A 21,064-nucleotide genomic window follows, 5' to 3' on the forward strand; every position below is an offset into this window, starting at 1 on the left:
TTTTTGTGGAGAAAAATTACAGCGGAAGTCTTTTAAAACGGAAGTGAGTGATATATATATATATATATATATATATATATATATATATATAGCTGAGCCCGATCCTTCCAGCTACTCGGATGAGCACAGCAGCTCCAGCTGCTGCCTCTGGTCCTCATTTGTTCCCGCTGCTATCAATCAAATCCAGTGACGCGGGAGCTGTGGGCAGGGCCAAGTCCTGCTGTCTGTGTCAATGGACGCAGCAGCAGGATTCGGGAGAGCGCCTGCACCAGTGCCCCCATGGAATGCGGCTCTCCGTGAGGGCACGCGAGAAGAGGAGGAGCCAGGAGCGCCGCAGGGGGACTCCAGAAAATGAGGATCAGGGCCGATCTGTGCAAAACCCTTGCACAGAGGAGGTAAGTATGACATGTTTGTTATTTAAAATAAACTAAAAACAAAGCTTTACAATCACTTTAAATATTTAAAGAATCAAGGGGGAGGAGGAATCATTAAGCACTAATTAGGGTAAACTTTTTTTACTTGTGAAGTTGCTTAAAGTGACACTAAATAAAGGTTCTTTTTTTTTTTCTTTCTTTTTAATAACATAGGATACTTACATCCACTGTGCAGCTCGTTTTGCACAGAATGGCTCCAAACCTGGTCTTCTGGGGTCCCTCAGTGGCTCTCTTGGCTCCTCCCTGCATCAGATAACCCCCTGGGAGAAGCGCTGTCCCAGGGGGTTACCTTGCGGGCACCCTTCAGAGTCCAGCATTCGGCGTCCATGGATGCCGAATGCAGGACTTGGCCCCGCCCCCGGCAGCTGCGTCACTGGATTTCATTGACAGCAGGGGGAGCCAATGGCTGTGCTGCTATCAATTTATCCAAATCAACAGCCGAGAACCCCCTAGCAGAGAGACAAGTGGGACAAGTTTGAGGGTTCGGGTAAGTAAAACAGGGGGGGGGGGGGGCTAGGGGGCCGGGCACTGACAGGTATTTTTTCACCTTAACCACTTGCCTATCAGGCAATAACATCCCCTTCCTGCACAGGCCATTTTTCAGCTTTCAGCGCTGTCGCATTTTGAATGACAATTGCGCGGTCATGCTACACTGTACCCAAATCAAAATTTTTTATCGTTTTCTTCACACAAATAGAGCCCTCTTTTGTTGGTATTTAAATCACTGCTGGGTTTTTATTTTTTGGAGAAAAAAAAGTTTTTTGTCTGTCAGTAAATTTTGTAACTAAGTAATTTAATGGGCACTGATAGGCTGAACTGGTGGGCATTGATGAGGTGGCACTTATGGGCACTGGTGAGGCGGCACTTTTGGGCACTGATGAGGAGGTACCAATTTGCCACGCTTATGGGCACTGATATGTGGCACTGATGAGCACTAATAGGCGGCACTGATGGGCACTCTTAGGTGGCACTGATGGGCACTAATTGGCTGGACTGGTGGCCACTGATTGGCAGCAGTGGCAGGCACTGATAGGCGGCACTGGTGGGCACGGATAGGCAGCATAGATAAGCGGTACAGATGGGCATTGATGGACAGCAGTGATGGGCATTGATGGGCAGCACTGATAGGCGGCACCGATTGCCAGCACCGACTGGCATGGCTAATGGGCACTCATTTGTGGCACTTGTGGACAGTGGTGGGCAGTGATTGCTGCCACTGTTGGGCACTGTATGCTGGCATTTGTGGGCACTGTATTGTTACACTTTATTTCTTTATCGTAATCAGGTCACTGATGATCAGTGCCCTGATTACATCCCTAGATGTCCCCCTGTGAAGAGTTCCGCTGATTGGCTCTCCTCTCCTTACACTCTGTCAGTGTGAGGCAAGGAGAGCCGATTACCGGCATCTCCATGTTTACATGTGACCGGCTGTGATCGGACACAGCCGATCACATAGTTAAAGAGCCCCAAAAGAGCTCTTTACACAGATCGGGGTCAGGCGCCGTGTCCTAGCAACACTGTCTGCAGGGCTTCACCTCATTCACTAAAGTTCTGGTGCGAATTCCCTTGAAAACTGCAAATTCCCCTGCAAAGTGAACAATCTATTTGCCTTTAGTAAATCAGCTCCATAGGTTGCAATCTGCAATAGCACAGAATGTTAGAAAACCCATCTATAATCTACAAGGAAGCGTTCCAGTACGTAAAATATATAAGGCAATTAACCTGTGAAACAGCATACAGTGAAAAGCGCCAAAGAGCCAAGTCATGGCCGATATCCACTTTCTACCCCAGGTGCCATTTCACTTCCCTGGGAGATTGCTTACAAGAGCCATACAATCTGAGTAGACCCAGGCCACATATTACTGTAAAGTTTAATGACTCTTTCCCAGAGCTGTTCAAACTTTCTCAGGATGTATATTCTGCTACTACACAATGCGCTGACATTCTGAGATCATTTTTTTAAAAGAGTGTTTTCTTGGAAAGGTTATATTTCGCAGTCATTTATACATCTGAGTAAATAAAGAATATTATTTTGCTCTCTCCTTCGTAGGGGACAGGTTTTAACGCAAACAGTTCCCCTATTCACAAGCCACCGAAGTGTAATTTTACCTTTCAGGAACAAAAGCAATATAAACACGATGCAAAGATTTACATATTTCAAGGGGAGTTTCTTCTATCTGAAAGAAATGCTCCTTGTCATCTGAGTTCCAGTCTTCCATTTTTCATTTGAAGCAAACCTTTCTCAAATGTTGGTGACTGGAACTGAGTGCATGATGGGCAAAGCAACAGGTTCACTCAAACCTCGATTGAGCCTTTGTTGGTTTGAATCTACAAAATACATTCCATGTGCAATAAAAGAGAAAGGGTCATACAGTTCATTTACTTTAATCATTGGTGTGCGCATGGCATGTGCCAGGTGTGCATGGGCACACCCTAATCACTTTGCGCAGTGCCAATTTCTCCTTCTACCTTGGCTTCCCTCTGTGTTGCACCCCCCGCAGTGCTACTGGTTTCTTTCCTCTCCTCGCCACCCTTGCTGTTAAGAGGATTGGATGGAATCCCAGCAGCACATACTCGTCTTTTGCTCCCCACGGTTCCATTCAGCCAACTGCAGTGAATGGAACCCTCTGTGTAATCTACAGTATGAGTTGTTGGAGTCATAGCTTACAGATTGCTATGAAGTCCCCAATGAAAGCACTGGGTAAATCACATATTCCTCATACCTACATGTACTGGCTATTTATCCTTCAGCTTCCAAAGCTAAATGGAGCAGCCAGGGATAAAAGTAAAGGGGAGTACAGTATATACTAGGGCTGTTACCGAATAAAATGTTTGTGTTCGATTAATCAATTTTTTTAAATCAATGAATCTACCAATTTTCGATTAATTATAATGCACATACAGATCCAACTACTTTTAGCTGATCTCCTTGCATTGCAACTCTGCATTAGTCAGTGGTAAATGTGGTATACACTATATACAATCACCCGACACTAGTTAGTTTCCACAATCCATGACTTAACTTCACAGTTCACACAAATACGCTTTAAATTCAAACTGTAGCACTGACATAAGTAATTTTTTTTTCCACAGTAGCGAGACAATCCCTCCACCTCCGGTCTAACTAATCACTCTAAGCTTATGGCATGGACCCCTGTGCAAACAGGTGGTCATACAAGTGGGCATCAAAAGGGTTAACACGGACCATAAACTTCTTTCACGTCTCCTTAGTTCTCAGCAGAGACGCCAGGTCATGGGTAAAAAGAAAAGATCTAAGTGCTCACCGCTTAAGTATAAGATTACATTTTTGAGTTCAAACACAAACTACTCACATAAAGATGATAAAAACACAGCATGTAAAGCTGACAATCGTGTTAGTTCCGTAGGGCAGCAGCGGGTAACGTCACGCGTAGCTCCTCCCCTGTACGCGCTACGTTCAATCAGAACTTCAACGCCACCGGACTCCTCCCCCCTTCCCTTCGTTAGCAGACGGAGGCACTTGTGGAAGGGCGGAGGAGTCCAGTGACGTTGATGTCCGTGACGTCACCGGATCTTCGACGGAACTCCCTGAAGACCCGGAAGCCGTGGCGGAGAGGTGAGTACCGATCAAAAGAATTTTGATCGATCAAAAAAAGTATCGATTAATCGAGGAATTAATCTTTAATTTCCACAGCCCTAGTATATACTGCTGGGAATGGGAGGGGAGGGTTAAGGCAAGCATACGTTTGCAATAAAGAGGAGGTGTGACCATTTTAGGTTAGGTTCACATTTTTACGTTGGGGTGCATTAACACATGTGCATTTTTTAAATGTGTAAACCTGCATTTTATTAGACAGCCCATTCTAAATGATTGGTCTGGCAAAGCCCTGCGGAGTTCCAGACTGGGTATTTACCTTTTCTGGTAGCACACCACAACACATGTTGCGTTACGTTGCGTAGATCTAAGATAAACATGTTAGAAATTCAATGTCATTAATCTTATAGGAACTCTTTTTTTGAGCCTCATTCACACTTGCGGATGGAAGGAGGTAAAAACACATGCTTGTAACACATTTTTAATGCGCCCGTCCTCCACACAACTGCACCTCAGTGGACAGTGGTGTATACATGCTGCGCTTGTGGCACAGCAAAATTGATCCCCCCTCGTTGTACTTGGCTGCTATTACTGCCATCATCTGAATGGGGCAGTGTCACAACTGCCCTGCAACCATGTACAATGCACGAGGCTGCGGCACTGTGGTGTGGGTTTTTAGAGGTTAAAACAGATAGTCAAGGGTAAGTTTCAGAAAGCTCAGAAAATGCAGTGAACACGTGTTTGCTTTGAATACCAACTCATATTGCACGAAAAGTTATAAGAAAAAAATGATTTTCCACATGTTTGAGTGATTGGTGTGTAAACGGCTTCACCTTATTAGGTTAGTAGATCAACCTTCATGAGTTGGCTTACCACCTCTGAGTAGCTGCTCATGCATGACGTAGAACAAGCATACTGCCTTGCATCCATTCGCTGCCCCCTTTCACCAGCTGCCATTGATTAAAGGTGGTTGTGTAGTATGATTTTCATGTTGGCCAGCAGTGGCTGAGGAGGAGAATGGGCATGTTGGAGCATGGTGTGGCAGAAGTAGCTGTGAAAGCAGACATGAAGCCGTGGCCCACTGGTTGCCAACCACTGCTTTTGGGGTGTGTGTGCGATGAGGGAAGCATGGTGCCAACTGCCAACCCCCCCCCGGGTGACTGCATTGCACCTGAGACAGCTAGCCCTGGCTACCTTATCCCTGCCCTGTGGATTGCGTACAGTAAGCACTGTATTCCTTAGGTCTCTGATATCTTATCTCAACAGCTTTTAAGAGCAAAAGAAATTAACTACACTGAGACATCTAGAGCACCCTGTAGTGGCAAATCTACAAACCACTATATTTGATACAAAATCCAAATCCAAAAAGAGCAAGTGTATGTAAGAGGGGCCTTGTGGTTGGCTAGTTTTGGTACCCAAGCACAAAGGCCCAACCAACGCTCCAGCCCTGCTAGAACACGTTCCAATCTACTGAGGCTGACCTCTCCGCTAATTGTGTGCCCTGCTCCTCGCCTTTGGCCTCCTCACATCATTCCCAGCCATAGACCTTTATATCGGAAGAACACGGTAGTTGGCTTCCCTGCATTTTATTGATGTCATTCAGGGGATGGAAAGACAGTCACATCACTAGGACATACAATCCCAAGTCACTTTGACATACACCGTCAATCACTTGATGTGGACAGTCTGCAGTAATCACCAGTCAAAGCCCTTGCAGCACCTCACAGCCTTCTCCCTTCAGTCTCTCTTCTGTCAATGCCACAGTTTACATCTACCTGGGAGTGTTTCTTCCCAGCTTTGTGTGTTCCAGCTCCTCCAGTTATTTTATCATATTAGAAAATAAATACAAAATCCATTAGGTATACTGGGAACCACTCATAATGGGCTCAGCAGGTGTGCAGACCTGGGAACTCAGTGCAGAGGTCTTACAAATGGAGTCTTCAAGGGAGAGAGGAGAGATCGGTGGTCTAACTCTCTTCTAACAAGCCCTGAGATATAGGTTTTGGGTGACCTGACCCTTTAACAATATATACAATAAAAATGTTGGCACTTTTAAGGGGGTTAAAATAAACCAGATAAATTGCCGTCATTGTACGTCGGTACTTTGACGTTAAATACCGTTGTAATGGCAGCGGCGAGCTGTATATTCTGAAATGACAGGCGGTGCACTTTAAGATAAAAGTGTTGCAGTGAGATCACTTTTATTAGGAGAAGGCCCCCCTCCATGTTTACGGTCGTCTCCGCCGCTTACCGGGGCTGTCAGTAGCGGCAGAGATGTCCGTCCTCTCCCCTGACAGGCCTGGAGCCAAGTAAGGGAAGGATGACCCCCGCTCCACTCCATAACATTGAATGGCGGAAGCAATGTCAAATGTCACTTCCGCCCAATGCTCTTAGAGGGGAATTTTTTTTATTGCATTTAAGTGTAAATGTGGGATCTGAGGTCTTTTTAACCCCAGATCTCACATTTAAGAGGTCTTGTCATGCTTTTTTTCTATTACAAGGGATGTTTACATTCCTTGTATTAGGAATAAAAGTGACCCAAATTTTTTTTTTTAAAAGGACAGTGTAAAAATGAAAAATAAAAAGTAAAATAAATAAGAAAAATATGTAAGTCGCGCCCGCATATGAAAACGGTGTTCAAATCACACATGTGAGGTATTTCCATGATCATTAGAGTGAGAGCAATAATTCTAGCACTTGTCCTCTTCTGTAACTCTAAACTGGTAACCTGTAGAAATTTTTAAACGTTGGCTATGGAGATTTTTAAGGGTCAAGGTTTGTCACTGTTCCACGAGAGGGCATAATTTTGAAGCATGACATGTTGGGTATCAATTTACTCAGCGTAATATCATCTTTCACAATATAAAAAAAAATGGGCTAACTTTACTGTTGTCTTATATTTTAAGTCAAAAAAGTGTATTTTTTTCCAAAAGCTTGTAAGATGGCTGCGAAGATATGGTGTGACATAAATTATTGCAACACCCGCCATTTTGTTCTCTAGAGTGTCTGAAAAAATATATATAATGTTTGGGGGTTCTAAAAGGAAAACAGATTTTAACTTGTAAACAACAAGTGTCAAAAAGAGGCTCAGTCCTTAAGTGGTTAAAAACTGTTATTCCCCTTTAAAACAGTTTGCGGGGCATGTTATAAACAGTGTCCGGACAAGGTCATTCAGAGCCCAGGGCAAACATGGCAAACTGTGCCCCTCCCTCAAGTTGTATGAGCATTACACGTCAGCAAAAATCTCCCCCACCCAAAAAACGAAATGAGCACTAATCTGCATGCTTACCCCTAAGTATAAATTCCCCTTCCTCCCAGTAATCCCCCCCCCCCCAAAAAAAAATATGTTCCCCTCCTAGCACAAATACCCCACAATCATCCCTCCTACAAGCACAAATCCCCCCTCGCCCCTCAAGAAAAATTAAAAAATCTTGCTCCTACAACAAATCCCCTCCCCCCTCTACCATATGACCTCTTCTAGTGCAGACCCCCCCCCCAAATCCCTCCTCCTAGAACAGGTCCTCCTCCACATCCCCCCTTCCAACACAAATCTCCACCAAATCACTGCTCATCGCACCCCATCTTCAAATTTCCCCACCTAAAAAAATTATCACCCCCTGCTGTCCCCCAAATTCCCCCTCCCAAAACAAATCCCCCCCCCCAGCTCACATGATACCACAGTGCCTTGTCCCAACCCTGGTTATAAATACAAGAGAAAGGTGTAAAACTAAATTGTAAACATAAAAAAGCATTGTACATATAAAATGTCATGGCACATAAATTGATAAAGTAACCAAACTGTTAGTTAGAAATTGCAAATACTAATCCCATCCTTAGCAACTGACCCTGCTCGGGTCATGTCCTACTTAACACAAACTTTCCAAATTTAGAAACATAACATTCAGCCTTGAAGCCAGATGACAAAAATAGCACACTAATGGTTTCTAAAAATAGTTGGGATCATTAGGAAAATGAATATTTTAACTCTCATTAACATGGGAGAGTATTACTTGTGACCCTGTATTTGTAATCAGTTACAGTGCCTTGCGAAAGTATTCGGCCCCCTTGAACTTTTCAACCTTTTGCCACATTTCAGGCTTCAAACATAAAGATATAACATTTTTATTTTTTGTGAAGAATCACCAACAAGTGGGACACAATTGTGAAGTGGAACGAAATCTATTGGATTTTTGAAACTTTTTTAACTAATAAAAAAATGAAAAATGGGGTGTGCAAAATTATTCAGCCCCCTTGTGTTAATACTTTGTAGAGCCACCTTTTGCTGCGATTACAGCTGCAAGTCGCTTGGGGTATGTCTCTATCAGTTTTGCACATCGAGAGACTGAAATTCTTGCCCATTCTTCCTTGCAAAACAGCTCGAGCTCAGTGAGGTTGGATGGAGAGCGTTTGTGAACAGCAGTTTTCAGCTCTTTCCACAGATTCTCGATTGGATTCAGGTCTGGACTTTGACTTGGCCATTCTAACACCTGGATACGTTTATTTGTGAACCATTCCTTTGTAGATTTTGCTGTATGTTTGGGATCATTGTCTTGTTGGAAGATAAATCTCCGTCCCAGTTTCAGGTCTTTTGCAGACTCCAACAGGTTTTCATCCAGAATGGTCCTGTATTTGGCTGCATCCATCTTCCCCTCAATTTTAACCATCTTCCCTGTCCCTGCTGAAGAAAAGCAGGCCCAAACCATGATGCTGCCACCACCATGTTTGACAGTGGGGATGGTGTGTTGAGGGTGATGAGCTGTGTTGCTTTTACGCCAAACATATCGTTTTGCATTGTGGGCAAAAAGTTAGATTTTGGTTTCATCTCACCAGAGCACCTTCTTCCACATGTTTGGTGTGTCTCCCAGGTGGCTTGTGGCAAACTTTAGATGAGAATTTTTATGGATATCTTTGAGAAATGGCTTTCTTCTTGCCACACTTCCATAAAGGCCAGATTTGTGCAGTGTACGACTGATTGTTGTCCTATGGACAGACTCTCCCACTTCAGCTGTAGTTCTCTGCAGTTCATCCAGAGTGATCATGGGCCTCTTGGCTGCATCTCTGATCAGTCTTCTCCTTGTCTGAGCTGAAAGTTTAGAGGGACGGCCAGGTCCTGGTAGATTTGCAGTGGTCTGATACTCCTTCCATTTCAAAATGATCGCTTGCACAGTGCTCCTTGGGATGTTTAAAGCTTGGGAAATCTTTTTGTATCCAAATTCGGCTTTAAACTTCTCTACAACAGTATTACGGACCTGCCTGGTGTGTTCCTTGGTCTTCATGATGCTCTCTGCGCTTTCAACAGAACCCTGAGACTATCACAGAGCAGGTGCATTTATACAGAGACTTGATTACACACAGGTGGATTCTATTTATCACCATCAGTCATTTAGGACAACATTGGATCATTCAGAGATCCTCGCTGAACTTCTGGAGTGAGTTTGCTGCACTGAAAGTAAAGGGGCCGAATAATTTTGCACGCACTACTTTTCAGTTTTTTATTTGCTAAAAAAGTTTAAATTATCCAATAGATTTCGTTCCACTTCACAATTGTGTCCCACTTGTTGGTGATTCTTCACAAAAAATTAAAATTTTATATCTTTATGTTTGAAGCCTGAAATGTGGCAAAAGGTTGAAAAGTTCAAGGGGGCCGAATACTTTCGCAAGGCACTGTATCTCGTTTAATGGACAACCTTGAAATCCAGTTAAAGGGACACAGCGCTTTTTCTTATTGTCTTTACTAATTCAAAATTGTAATGTAATGTTAACCTGTGAAATAAAATAACTCCTTATTTCAAATAAAAAGATCATTTTTATTCTGGATTCCCTCTATGGCATTAGAAAAAGCTTAACACACATTTTATTGTGTTCTGGTGCATTTCTGTGTGCTTTTTAATATTTATTTATTAATATTTAATATTTATTGCATTTGGCTTTTTTTTTTTATATATCTTTAAATATTGTTATGAATTCACTGGGCCTTGATATGCTATGTAGTGACAAATGAAACAATGCTAAGAGCAGGCGAATTATCTTTTTAAATCTTTTTTGCATCTATCTGAACAAGCTTAGGCAAAATTGCAAAATATGTAGAGAATTATATGAATCCTAATGGGGTAATCCTCAGCATATTAGATGGATCAGCTCTACGTAAATGGAATGTTTTTTTTTTTCTTATTGTTCTACAGCATTCATATGTTGAGGTTGTGCTCAAGGGTTACAAAATGGCAGAACCGATAGTGAGAGCTAAGCAGACAGTGTGCACTTTCACATGCTTACACAAGTAATAATTATTTATCATATAAAACCCTTTAACCACTTCAGCCCCGGAGGATTTTACCCCTTAACTGACAATTGTGTGGTCGGGCGACGTTGTACCAAAACAAAATTTATGTCCTTTTTTTCCCACAAATAGAGCTTGCTTTTGGTGGTATTTGATCGCCTTTGCAGTTTTGTATTTTTTGCGCTATAAACAAAACAAAATAGAGAGACAATTTGGAAAAAAAATCAATATTTTTAACTTTTTGCTATAATAAATAGCCCCAAAAATATATAAAAAAAATTTTTTTTTTTTCCTCAGTTTAGGCCGATATGTATTCTTCTACATAGGTTTGGTAAAAAAATTAGCAATAAGGAAATATTGATTGGTTTGCACAAACGTTATAGCGTCTACAAAATAGGGGATAGTTTTATGGCATTTTTAGTTAAAACATTTTTTTTTTATTAATAATAGCGGCGATCTGCGATTTTTTTCGGGACTGCGACAATATGGCGGACACATCGGACATTTTTTACACTCTTTTGGGACTGTTGTCATTTATACAGCGATCAATGCAATAATAATGCATTCAATTACTGTGTAAATTACACTGGCATTGAAGGGGTTAAGTGTGTCCTAGGGAGTGATTCTAACTGTGAGGGGGCTGGACTTCAACACACAGGACAGCGATCACTGCTCTCGATGAGAGAGAGCTGTGATCTCTGCCCTGTCACTAGGCAGAATGGGGAAATGCTTTGTTTACAAAAGCATCTACCCGTTCTTCCTCTCCATGACACGATCGCGGGCACCCGGCAGAGACCACAGAGCCTGCGACCCCGCTTCTTAAAGGGGATGTACCTGTAAGCCCTTTTGCTTACCAGCGCCATTCTGCTGACATACATCGGCGTGCACTGGTCAGCAAGCGATTAAATAACTTTCAGGTCTCGGGGAACCCCTGCTAATAATTATTATATCTACAGATCACAGGGGGGGGGGAGCAGTCCCCGCCAGGAGAAGACAGTGATTATTGCTAGTGGCAATAGCAGCTGCTAGCGATAGTCGCAAGTAAAACCCAGCATGCTGGTTTTACCCAAGTTGATCGATCGATCAACTTGGTACATTCATCCTGCCCATATACGGTTTGAATCTCGGCCGGTTTCGCCTGCTTAAGTTGAGATATAAGAATAAGGAATGTAGTGTACCTATTAGAGAATAGCACCTGGAGCTGCTCTATACGACAAATCGATTTATAGTAATGGCCAAAAAAGACATGTAGTCAGTGTTCCTTCGCATTGGTGGCCTGAGAAGTGTCCCCTTTTTCCTAAATAGATCATTTTTATCGATAAAAATAAACAATTTAAAAAAAAAAAGAATCAAAAATGATGTCTGAGTTTATTTTCTGCACAACATACAGGGCCTTGAAAAAGTATTCATACCCACTGAAATTTTCCACCTTTTTGCTATGTTCCAAACAAAAACGTAAATGTATTTTATTGGTTTTTTTTCTATGATAGACCAACACAAAGTGACACAATATTGTGAAGTGGAAGGAAAATGATAAAAGGTTTGCAACATTTTTTTTACAAATAAATGTGAAAAGTGTGGTGTGAATTTGTATTCAGCCCCCTTTACTCTGATACCCCTAACTATAATCTACTGGAACCAATTGTCACCCAATTAGTAAACAGTCCACCTGTGTGTAATTTAATCTCAGTATAAATACAGCTGTTCTGTGAAGCCTTCAGTGGAACCTTAGTGAACAAACAGCATCACGCAGGCCAAGGAACACACCAGACAAGTCATGGATAAAGTTGTGGAGAAGTTTAAAGCAGGATTACGTTATAAAAAAATATCCCAAGCTTTGAACATCTCATGGAGCTCTGCTCAATCCATTATCTGAAAATGGAAAGAGTATGGCACAACTGCAAACCTACCAAGACATGGCCGTCCACCTAAACTGACAGGCCGGGCAAGGAGAGCATTAATCAGAGAAGCAGCCAAGAGGTCCATGGTAACTCTGGAGGAGCTACAGAGATCCACAGCTCAGGTGGGAGAATCTGTCCACAGGATGACTATTAGTCGTACACTCCACAAATCTGCCCTTTATGGAAGAGTGGTAAGAAAGCCATTGTTGAAATAAAGCCATAAGAAGTCTTGTTTGCAGTTTGTGAGAAGCCATGTGGGGGACACAGCAAACATGTGGAAGAAGGTGCTCTGGTCAGATGAGACCAAAATTTTACTTTTTGGCCTGTGTGGCGGAAAACGAACACTGCACATTGAACACACACAAAAATGATGTGCCACTTTGTGTTGGTCTATCACATAAGATCCCAATGGTTGTAACATAACATACAGAAAATATCAAGGGGTATGAATACTTTTTCAAGGTACTGTATGTAGAACTGAAAAAATATTAGTATCTTTTGTCTATTAGGGCGAAGTACATGTATAGCTTAGAAGCCTACCAATGACTGAGGGGGAGTTAACCCTGGAGTCTCCAACCAGTTGTTCCTTATCTTCATAAATTTGATAGGACATACCAGTGGTGGCCCGTGCATTAAGGTCGCTGCCCCCTCTCTACTGCCACCCCCTCTATCACCAATAGATAGATTCACGCATTGCATGAATCTATCGATGGCCGCCACTGCCACCTCCTATTCAGGTGCCAGGACCCTTTTTGGGCACAGGGCGCCTGAATTACAGCGATGGAGGGTGTTTTTGAAGCACCTCATTAGAGCCGTAGGCTCTAATAGGCATCCAAAAAAGGTGACCTGCAAGCGCCATGCTGGGCGCTCGCAGGTCACTCAGCTGTGTGTTAGAAAAGCGAATGAATATTCACTTTCCTAGCACTAAACCGCCTCTCTGCCAATCAGGTGCTCTGGTCTGTTACCTGTCACCTGATTAGCTGAAACAACAGGTGCCGCTATTGGACGCCTATCAGGAGGAGAGGACGGAAGATGAGGACAGCAGGAGACGCACGAAGGACCCCGCTCATCGCCGTCACCTGCTGCTTCACCAAGACAGGGTACATACGGGGCAGACGGCGAGTGGGGGTCACACTGGGGGCATTCAAGGGCACACTGGCAGCATTTAGTGGGCACACTGGCAGCATTTGATGGGCACACTGGCAGCATTTGATGGCACAGTGGCAGTGCTTGATGGGCACAGTGGCAGTGCTTGATGGGCACAGTGGCAGCGCTTGGCACAGTGGCTGCATTTGATGGGCACAGTGGCAGCATTCAATGGGCACAATGGCAGCGTTTATCACAGTGGCAGCAATTGATGGCACAGTGGCAGTGTTTGATGGAACAGTGTTAGCATTTAATGGGCACAGTTGCAGCAATTGATGGCACAGTGGCAGTGTTTGATGGCACAGTGTTAGCATTTAATGGGCACAGTGGCAGCGTTTAATGGGCACAGTGGCTGCAATTGATAGCACAATGGCAGCATTTGAGGGCACAGAGGCATCATTTGAGGGCACAGTGGTAGTGTTTGAGGGCACAGTGGCAGCGTTTGATAGGCACAGTGGCAGCGTTTGATGGCACAGTGGCTTCAATTGATGATTTTTCTTTCAAAAAATGTTTGCCCCCCCCCCCCCCAAAGATTTTGAGCACCATCCACCACTGGGACATACCCTATGTCAGTGATGGCGAACCTTTTCACCCCAGATGTTTTGGAACTACATTTCCCAAGATGCTCATGTACTCTGCAGTGTAGTTGAACATCATAGGAAATGTAGTTCCCAAACATCTGGGGTGCCAAGGTTCGCCATTACTGGCCTATGTTGATAAACTAATTGTTCTCGCAATAGTCAATATCGTTTACCGCCTTTACCCACATAATAAGTTGGGGGAGCTGGCGAGATCTATTTCTGTGCTATGAGTAATGAGTAAATAAAAATAGAAAGATAGCTGTATATGTGTCTGAAGTTTATTGTTCCTCATCTAGCCAGCCCAGCACACATATCTTTGGGACCCCTGGAGGATTAGTATGCTGCTCAGGCTCATGTGTTGGTTCGGGGAGCAATGTAGATGGTCGATGCATCCGCTGCTGTGGGAGTGCCGGCGAGAGAGTGCCAGCTCCTGTGACCACTAGAGAGAGGAGGGAAGGGATCCAGGAGTCGCACATCCACACAAGTAGTACGGTGATAGAAAAGACAACCTCAGCCTGGGCTCCTGCCAGGCCACACCCCCCCCCCCATCGCATTTCGCTCCGCACCCCAGAGCTTAGTCATGGGGACACATATCTTTGGGTCAGGCAGCCAATTAGTAGAAAGTTATCAATATCTACAAAGCTTGGGGAATTTCCACAGCATATGCAACAGATTTGTTTATTTCAAGCTCACAGCATGCACATAGAGGGGTATCTCTTCTGCGACAACCAATAAAGTTTTTGAGGAGTGTAATATGTCCTGTGTATGATAGGAAAGTTATGTAAGTTTCTACGATATAGATCGAAAAGGATACCGGCATCAGCTAAAGCGGTTCTGCACACACTTTTCAATGTTAATGCCATAGTGCTCAATGCTCGTTTATTTTTAATTATTTTCCTCCTGCCTTTAGTTATCTGCTGGGGTTTGTGGTCCTACTAATCTTTCCCTGCGGCTATGAGCGGGGTTTCTGCGGGCATCAGCATCATTTCTGCTGATCTCCGCACTCCTGGGATCTCGCGTGATTCATCCCAGGAGTCAGTGCGCCTAGCCTAAGCGAAATCTCGCGTGAACGGGGGCGGTAACTTACTAAGACGCCACCCATTGTCATGGCGACATTTAGGATTACGCCGCTCGTAGCTGTAGCCACTGAGCATGCGCGGGAAGCAGCAAGGAATGCTGGTTCCTCCAAATCGAGGGAAGAAGGAAGTGATTGCTTGTGGGCTTCAAATGCCCACAAGCAAGATGACATCGGCCGAAAACGTATTTATAAACAAAAAAACGTTTTTATAAACAATTTATTATACTGAAAAAAGGACATGGATAATGGGCATCATCACTACAAGTAAGGATATTAACAAGACATCATTTTTAAACATTCCAAAAAAAAAATCGTCAGTGCAGGACAACTTTAAGGATCCAACACCAGTTTGCCAATGTTTTCTGCATTAGAGAGCGAAAAAGCTCATACATAATACATTTTTTCCATTCAACCAACGGGTTGAACTAAAAAAATCAAACAATTCTCCCATCCATACAGTCAATGTGGATGGGGAATCACTTCTGCTGAGCTATTGTATTCTGCCGGTGAGGAGCCTTCCCGGCCGGCAGATTACAAAGATCAGTGTTGCTGGCTATAGCCGGTGGCACTGATCATTCAGGAAAAACCCGACAGGCTGTATTGCTGTATGTTATCATATTATTTTTCTGTTGGTTTATTCTACTCTATTCTATTATTTTATTTTCTATTTTATTATTTTCTATTCTATTGTCTCCTTTTTTATTCCTTTTTTATTAAAATTATTCTAATCGAAACTCAAATTTTGAAAGATGGATATATTCTTTCTATTCTATTCTGTTGTTTTTTCTATACTATTCTATTCTATTATAGTCTATTCTATTATATTCTCTTTTTTTATTCTATTCTTTTCTATTCTATTCTTTTCTTATGTATTCAAATTCAGATTTATTCGATTTGAAATTTGAATTTCAGAAGATGGTTATATTCTTTATACCGTATATACTCGAGTATAGGCCGACCCGAATATAAGCCGAGGCCCCCAATTTACCCCCAAAAAAACTGGCAAACTTATTGACTCGTGTATAAGCCGAGGGTGAGACATGCCTGTCCATCCCTGTGTGTGTGTCCGTCCATCCCTGTGTGTCCGTCCATCCCTGTGTGTCCGTCCATCCCTGTGTGTCCGTCCATAAATCCCTGTGTGTGTGTGTGTCCATCCATCCATCCATCCCTGTGTGTGTGTGTCTCCATCCATCCATCCATCCATCCCTGTGTGTGTGTGTCTCCATCCATCCATCCCTGTGTGTGTGTGTCTCCATCCATCCATCCATCCCTGTGTGTGTGTGTATCCATCCATCCCTGTGTGTGTGTGTGTCTCCATCCGTGTGTGTGTGTGTGTGTGTGTGTGTGTGTGTGTGTGTGTGTGTGTGTGTGTGTGTGTGTGTGTGTGTGTGTGTGTGTGTGTGTGTGTGTGTGTGTGTGTGTCCAGCCTACCTGTGTCCCGAGCCTTTGTCCCGAGCCTCCGTCCCGTGCCTTGCCTCCTTGCCTCCGTCCCGTGCCGTGCCTTGCCTCCGTCCCGTGTCGTGCCTTGCCTTGCCTCCGTCCCGTCCCGTCCCGTGCCGTGCCTTGCCTTGCCTCCGTCCCGTGCCCTCTTCGTCGGCGCCTCGGCGGCCATTGTAAAATTCAAAAGCCGCGCCTCCGCCTTCGCCTGTGATAGGCGGAACACTGAATTTCCCAGCAGCCTGTGTTCCGCCTATCACGGACATCGTATCATCCTCGTCCGTAGTACGAGGATGATACGATGTCCGTGATAGGCGGAACACAGGCTGCTGGGAAATTCAGTGTTCCGCCTATCACAGGCGAAGGCGGAGCCGGAGGCGCGGCTTTTGAATTATAGAATGGCCGCTGTCTGTCTGCTCGACACGCTGATCGAGCGGGCAGACAGCGATGACTCGAGTATAAGCCGAGGGGGGCACTTTCAGCCTCAAAAAAGAGGCTGAAAATCTCGGCTTATACTCGAGTATATACGGTATGTAATTCTATTATATTCTATTTGTTTCTATTATATTATAGTCTATCCTGTTCTTTTATTTTGTATTCTATTTTGTTCTGGTTTACTCTTGTATATTCTATTCATTATTTTCTGTTATATTCTTTTTTATTCTATTCCTTTATTTTCTATTTTATTTTATTCTCTTTGGAAATTGAAAGTGTAACTCATCTCCACCCCAAGTCATCCTCATCCATTTTCCACAATGGAAGTCCATCATCCTCATCCCTGCCCAGCACCATGTATCCCTCTTCACAATGCATCCCCATTCACGCCCAAGATCAGTTGGTGCTCAAAATTTTTGGGGGGGGCACAAACAAACTGAAAAATTCTGAAAAAAACCCCATCAATTGCGACCTCACTGTACCATCAATTGCAGCCACTGTGCCATCAAACGCAGACACTTAGCCCATCAATTGCCATCACTGTACCAAACACTGCCACTGTGGCCATCAATTGCTCCCACTGTGCCCATCCATTGCTGCCACTGTGCCCCATCAAACGCAGCCACTGTGCCATATCAAATGCTGCCAATGTGCCCCCCGCCTGCCCGCCCTCTGCACTTACCTGTCTCGGTGGGACAGCTCCTCGACCGTCCTCTCTTCCCATCCTCTGCTATGATTGAATGCCTGGCATCCAATCACAGTGCCTTTCGTTTCAGCTAATCAGGTGACGGGTAACAGATCCGAGCACCTGATTGGCAGAGAGGCAGTTTAGTGTTAGGAAAGCGAATATTCATGGCACTCGCAGGTCACCTTTTTTGACGCCTATTAGAGCCTTTTGACGCCATTGTAATTCAGGTGCCCTGTGCCCGAAAAGGGACCAGACGTCAGAATAGGGGGTGCCAGTGGCGGCCATAGATAATGCAATGCAGGAATATATTGGTGCTAGAGGGCTGGCAAGAGAGAGGGGGCGGCGCCCGTGTGCCCTTATGGATGCACCGCCACTGCCCAGAATCATCCATCCCTCTCCAGGATTCTGGGTGTAGGTGGGGATACATTGTGGAGAGTGATGGATGATGCTGGGAATACATTGTGGAAAGGGATGGATTATTCTGGGCATGGTTGGGAACTCGGGGGGGGGGGGGGGCGGCCAGTGGGCAGGCCCAAGGTAATGTTGGTGGTCAGGCCCTGGGGGGCCCAGGCCTAAATCTGTGTAAGGGGTCCCAAAATTTCTGATGGCTGCCCTGGTCACAAGGACCAAGAAGGTACTAACATTCAGACGGGACCCTGAAGAGGTTCTTGGAGCAGTAAAGCTGCCACAAGAAAATGTCATGTTTTTCAGCAATGGGGAGAACCCCCTGAGTAGGAAGACATACGTGTGTGAAGTTTTGATGTTTGTTTAAATAAAAGTCGGTAGGAAAACTCTGAAAACGATATCTGGAGTGGAGTAAACTCACTGTTTTGCCACTACCAATGAGCTAAGAAACCATGATGTGTCACAACGTATAGCCAAATTTCTTTTTTGGATCTGGATAGAGATGAGCTTCAATTGTGGGTCAGTTTAAAGTACAAATTTGTCTCCCCTGCAGTGTTAACCCAGGGGGTTGTACAATTAGTTTTGATGCCAATTTGCCTAATAAATGACCCTGCTTGGTTTTCTGAATATGCGATAAAGGTGATGATACATAGAGACCTTCTTTTTTTAGGTGAAGCTGTGCTTTGTAAAGCAGGTGATCATCCACCACTGTTATGCCCTGTACACACGGTCGGACATTCCAACAACAAAATCCATCAGATTTTGTGCCAAACTTGTCTTGCATAGACACGGTCGGACAAAGTTGTCGGAAAAAATCTGATTGTTCAGAACAAGGTGACGTTCGTTGCGTACGACGGGACTACGTTCAGGCTAGTAGCCAATAGCTTTGGTCTCATAATTTGATCTGAGCATGCGTGGCACTTTGTCCGTCGGAATTCTCTACAAACGATCGGAAAAAGTCAGATCGGAATTTGTTGTCGGAAAATTTTAGATCCAGGTCTCAAACTTTTTCCATCTGAATTTCTAAAGGAAAAAGTCCGATAGAGCCCAGACACGATCGGATTTTCCGACAACATAAACCGATCGGACCTTTTCCGTCGGGAAATCCGACCGCGTGTACAGGGCATGACTATACTAACTATAACATAACACATACTTTTACAAAGTAGCAATAAAATCATATTTCGTTTTCCTGTTCTTTCACAGCGAAAAAGCTTTACTAGCAGTGCCCAGTCATTAATTTGCTAATGGAGCATTTAATGGCTCTTGTCTCGCTGGCCACTTGAATAATGCATTTCAGTAATGTTTAACTTCTGTAGCCGTTCCTTGTGTTATTAGTGCAGGCACAGATGTGAACTGGCCGTCACTTTTAAGAAGAAGGGGAAGTTAGTGGCTGTGAGGAAAATCAACGCTGGTCCTGAAGTTACCATGGCAAGCATGGCAGTGCAGTTACTGGGCTTTTTCACCTGCCTTATTGGTTTTATAGGAACCATCATTTCCACAGTGCTTCCTCACTGGTGGCGAACTGCACACGTTGGCACTAACATCATCACGGCTGTGGCATACATGAAGGGCCTCTGGATGGAATGCGTTTGGCACAGTACAGGAATTTACCAGTGCCAGGTCCACCAGTCTCAGCTGGCCCTTCCTCGAGATCTTCAGATTGCCAGGGGTATGATGGTCACGTCTTGTGTCCTTTCACTACTGGCCTGTGTGGTCTCTGTATTTGGCATGAAGTGCACTCAATGTGCCAAAGCATCGTCTGCCAAGAAGATGATCTCAGTCCTTGGTGGAGTCCTCTTCCTCCTGGCTGGCTTTACATGCCTGATTCCAGTGGCCTGGTGTACCAACGATGTGGTCAATGACTTTTACAACCCAGCTCTTCCCTATGGTATGAAGTTTGAGATTGGACAAGCTCTTTATGTTGGCTTTATCTCAGCAGGTTTGACTATAATTGGAGGAATCATGCTGCTGTTTACTTCTTGTCAAAAGTCTGTTGTGCAAGTGCCATATCTCCATCCATCACATCACCTACAGAGGGCACCTATGAGCAAGCCAGCACCAGTCCACAAAAGTAGCCATACCACGTCCTGGACCTCCGCCTCGCGTCATGGCTACCAAATCAATGACTTTGTCTGAGTGGCCAAAACTCCCTTAGCTCCCCTCAAATGAGCACAGACTATTATATTCTTATTAACTCAAGAGTTTATTTAAGACTATATAATGTTTACTGTATTGCTGTGATGACTAAGTGGAGAGTAAGAAAGACTTGTAAATATGTAACTTTGTACGTTTTATGTTTTTTGTTTTTATTTATTATACAGTGATGCACATAGGAAAGAATGATGTTCATTGAGGGCAAATCTTGATCTGCTATTTGTATGTTGGATTTAAAAAATAAATGACAACAGAGAAAACCATCATTTCTATCTTAAATTATGTGTATAATGAATATTCAACAGATATACATCAAAAGATACTCCGTATATACATACCGTATATCAAATCAAAAATTAAGATTTAGTTTGATTTTTACTAAATGATTTTATAATGTTTTATATAGTTGTATTCTTATAACTGTATACACCTAAAGCATGCAATAATAATATTCCTATATTATTAAATGCCTTTATACGCTATATTACCAAAAGTATTGGGACACCTGCCTTTACACACACATGAACATTAGTCTGTTGCTGCTTCTCGACTCTATATTACCAAAAGTCAAAAGTATTGGGGTGCCTTTACATACACATGAACTTTAATGGCACCCCAGTCTTAGTCCGTAGGGTTCAATATTGAGTTGGCCCACCCTTTGCAGCTATAACAGCTTCAACTCTTCTGGGAAGGCTGTCCACGAGGTTTAGGAGTGTGTCTATGGGAATGTTTCACCATTCTTCCAGAAGTGCATTTGTGAGGTCAGAATGTTGGATGAAAAGGCCTGGCTTGCAGTCTCCACTCTAATTCACCCAAAAGGTGTTCTATCAGGTTGAGGTCAGTCATGTTGGAACAGGAAGGGACCATCTCCAAACTGTTCAAACAAAGGTGGGAGCATTTAATTGTCCAAAATGTCTTGGTATGCTGACGGCCCTTAAGAGTTCCCTTGAC

The 21,064-nt window shown here is 43.8% G+C and overlaps 1 protein-coding gene across 1 annotated transcript; it reads left to right on the top strand.

The window, feature by feature from the left end:
- The first annotated feature begins 19,302 nt into the window (after positions 1 to 19,302).
- CLDN14 (claudin 14) lies at positions 19,303 to 20,373 on the top strand. The gene has a single exon (XM_077484525.1). It carries the CDS (start codon positions 19,385 to 19,387, stop codon positions 20,093 to 20,095), a length of 711 nt encoding a protein of 236 aa, XP_077340651.1. The 5' UTR covers positions 19,303 to 19,384; the 3' UTR covers positions 20,096 to 20,373.
- The last annotated feature ends 691 nt before the right edge of the window (positions 20,374 to 21,064 follow it).

This window comes from Lithobates pipiens, unplaced genomic scaffold (genome assembly GCF_037356315.1).
Source record: "Lithobates pipiens isolate NorthernLeopardFrog02 unplaced genomic scaffold, aLitPip1_a1.2 Scaffold_16, whole genome shotgun sequence".
In the NCBI taxonomy this organism is placed as follows: Eukaryota; Metazoa; Chordata; class Amphibia; order Anura; family Ranidae; genus Lithobates; species Lithobates pipiens.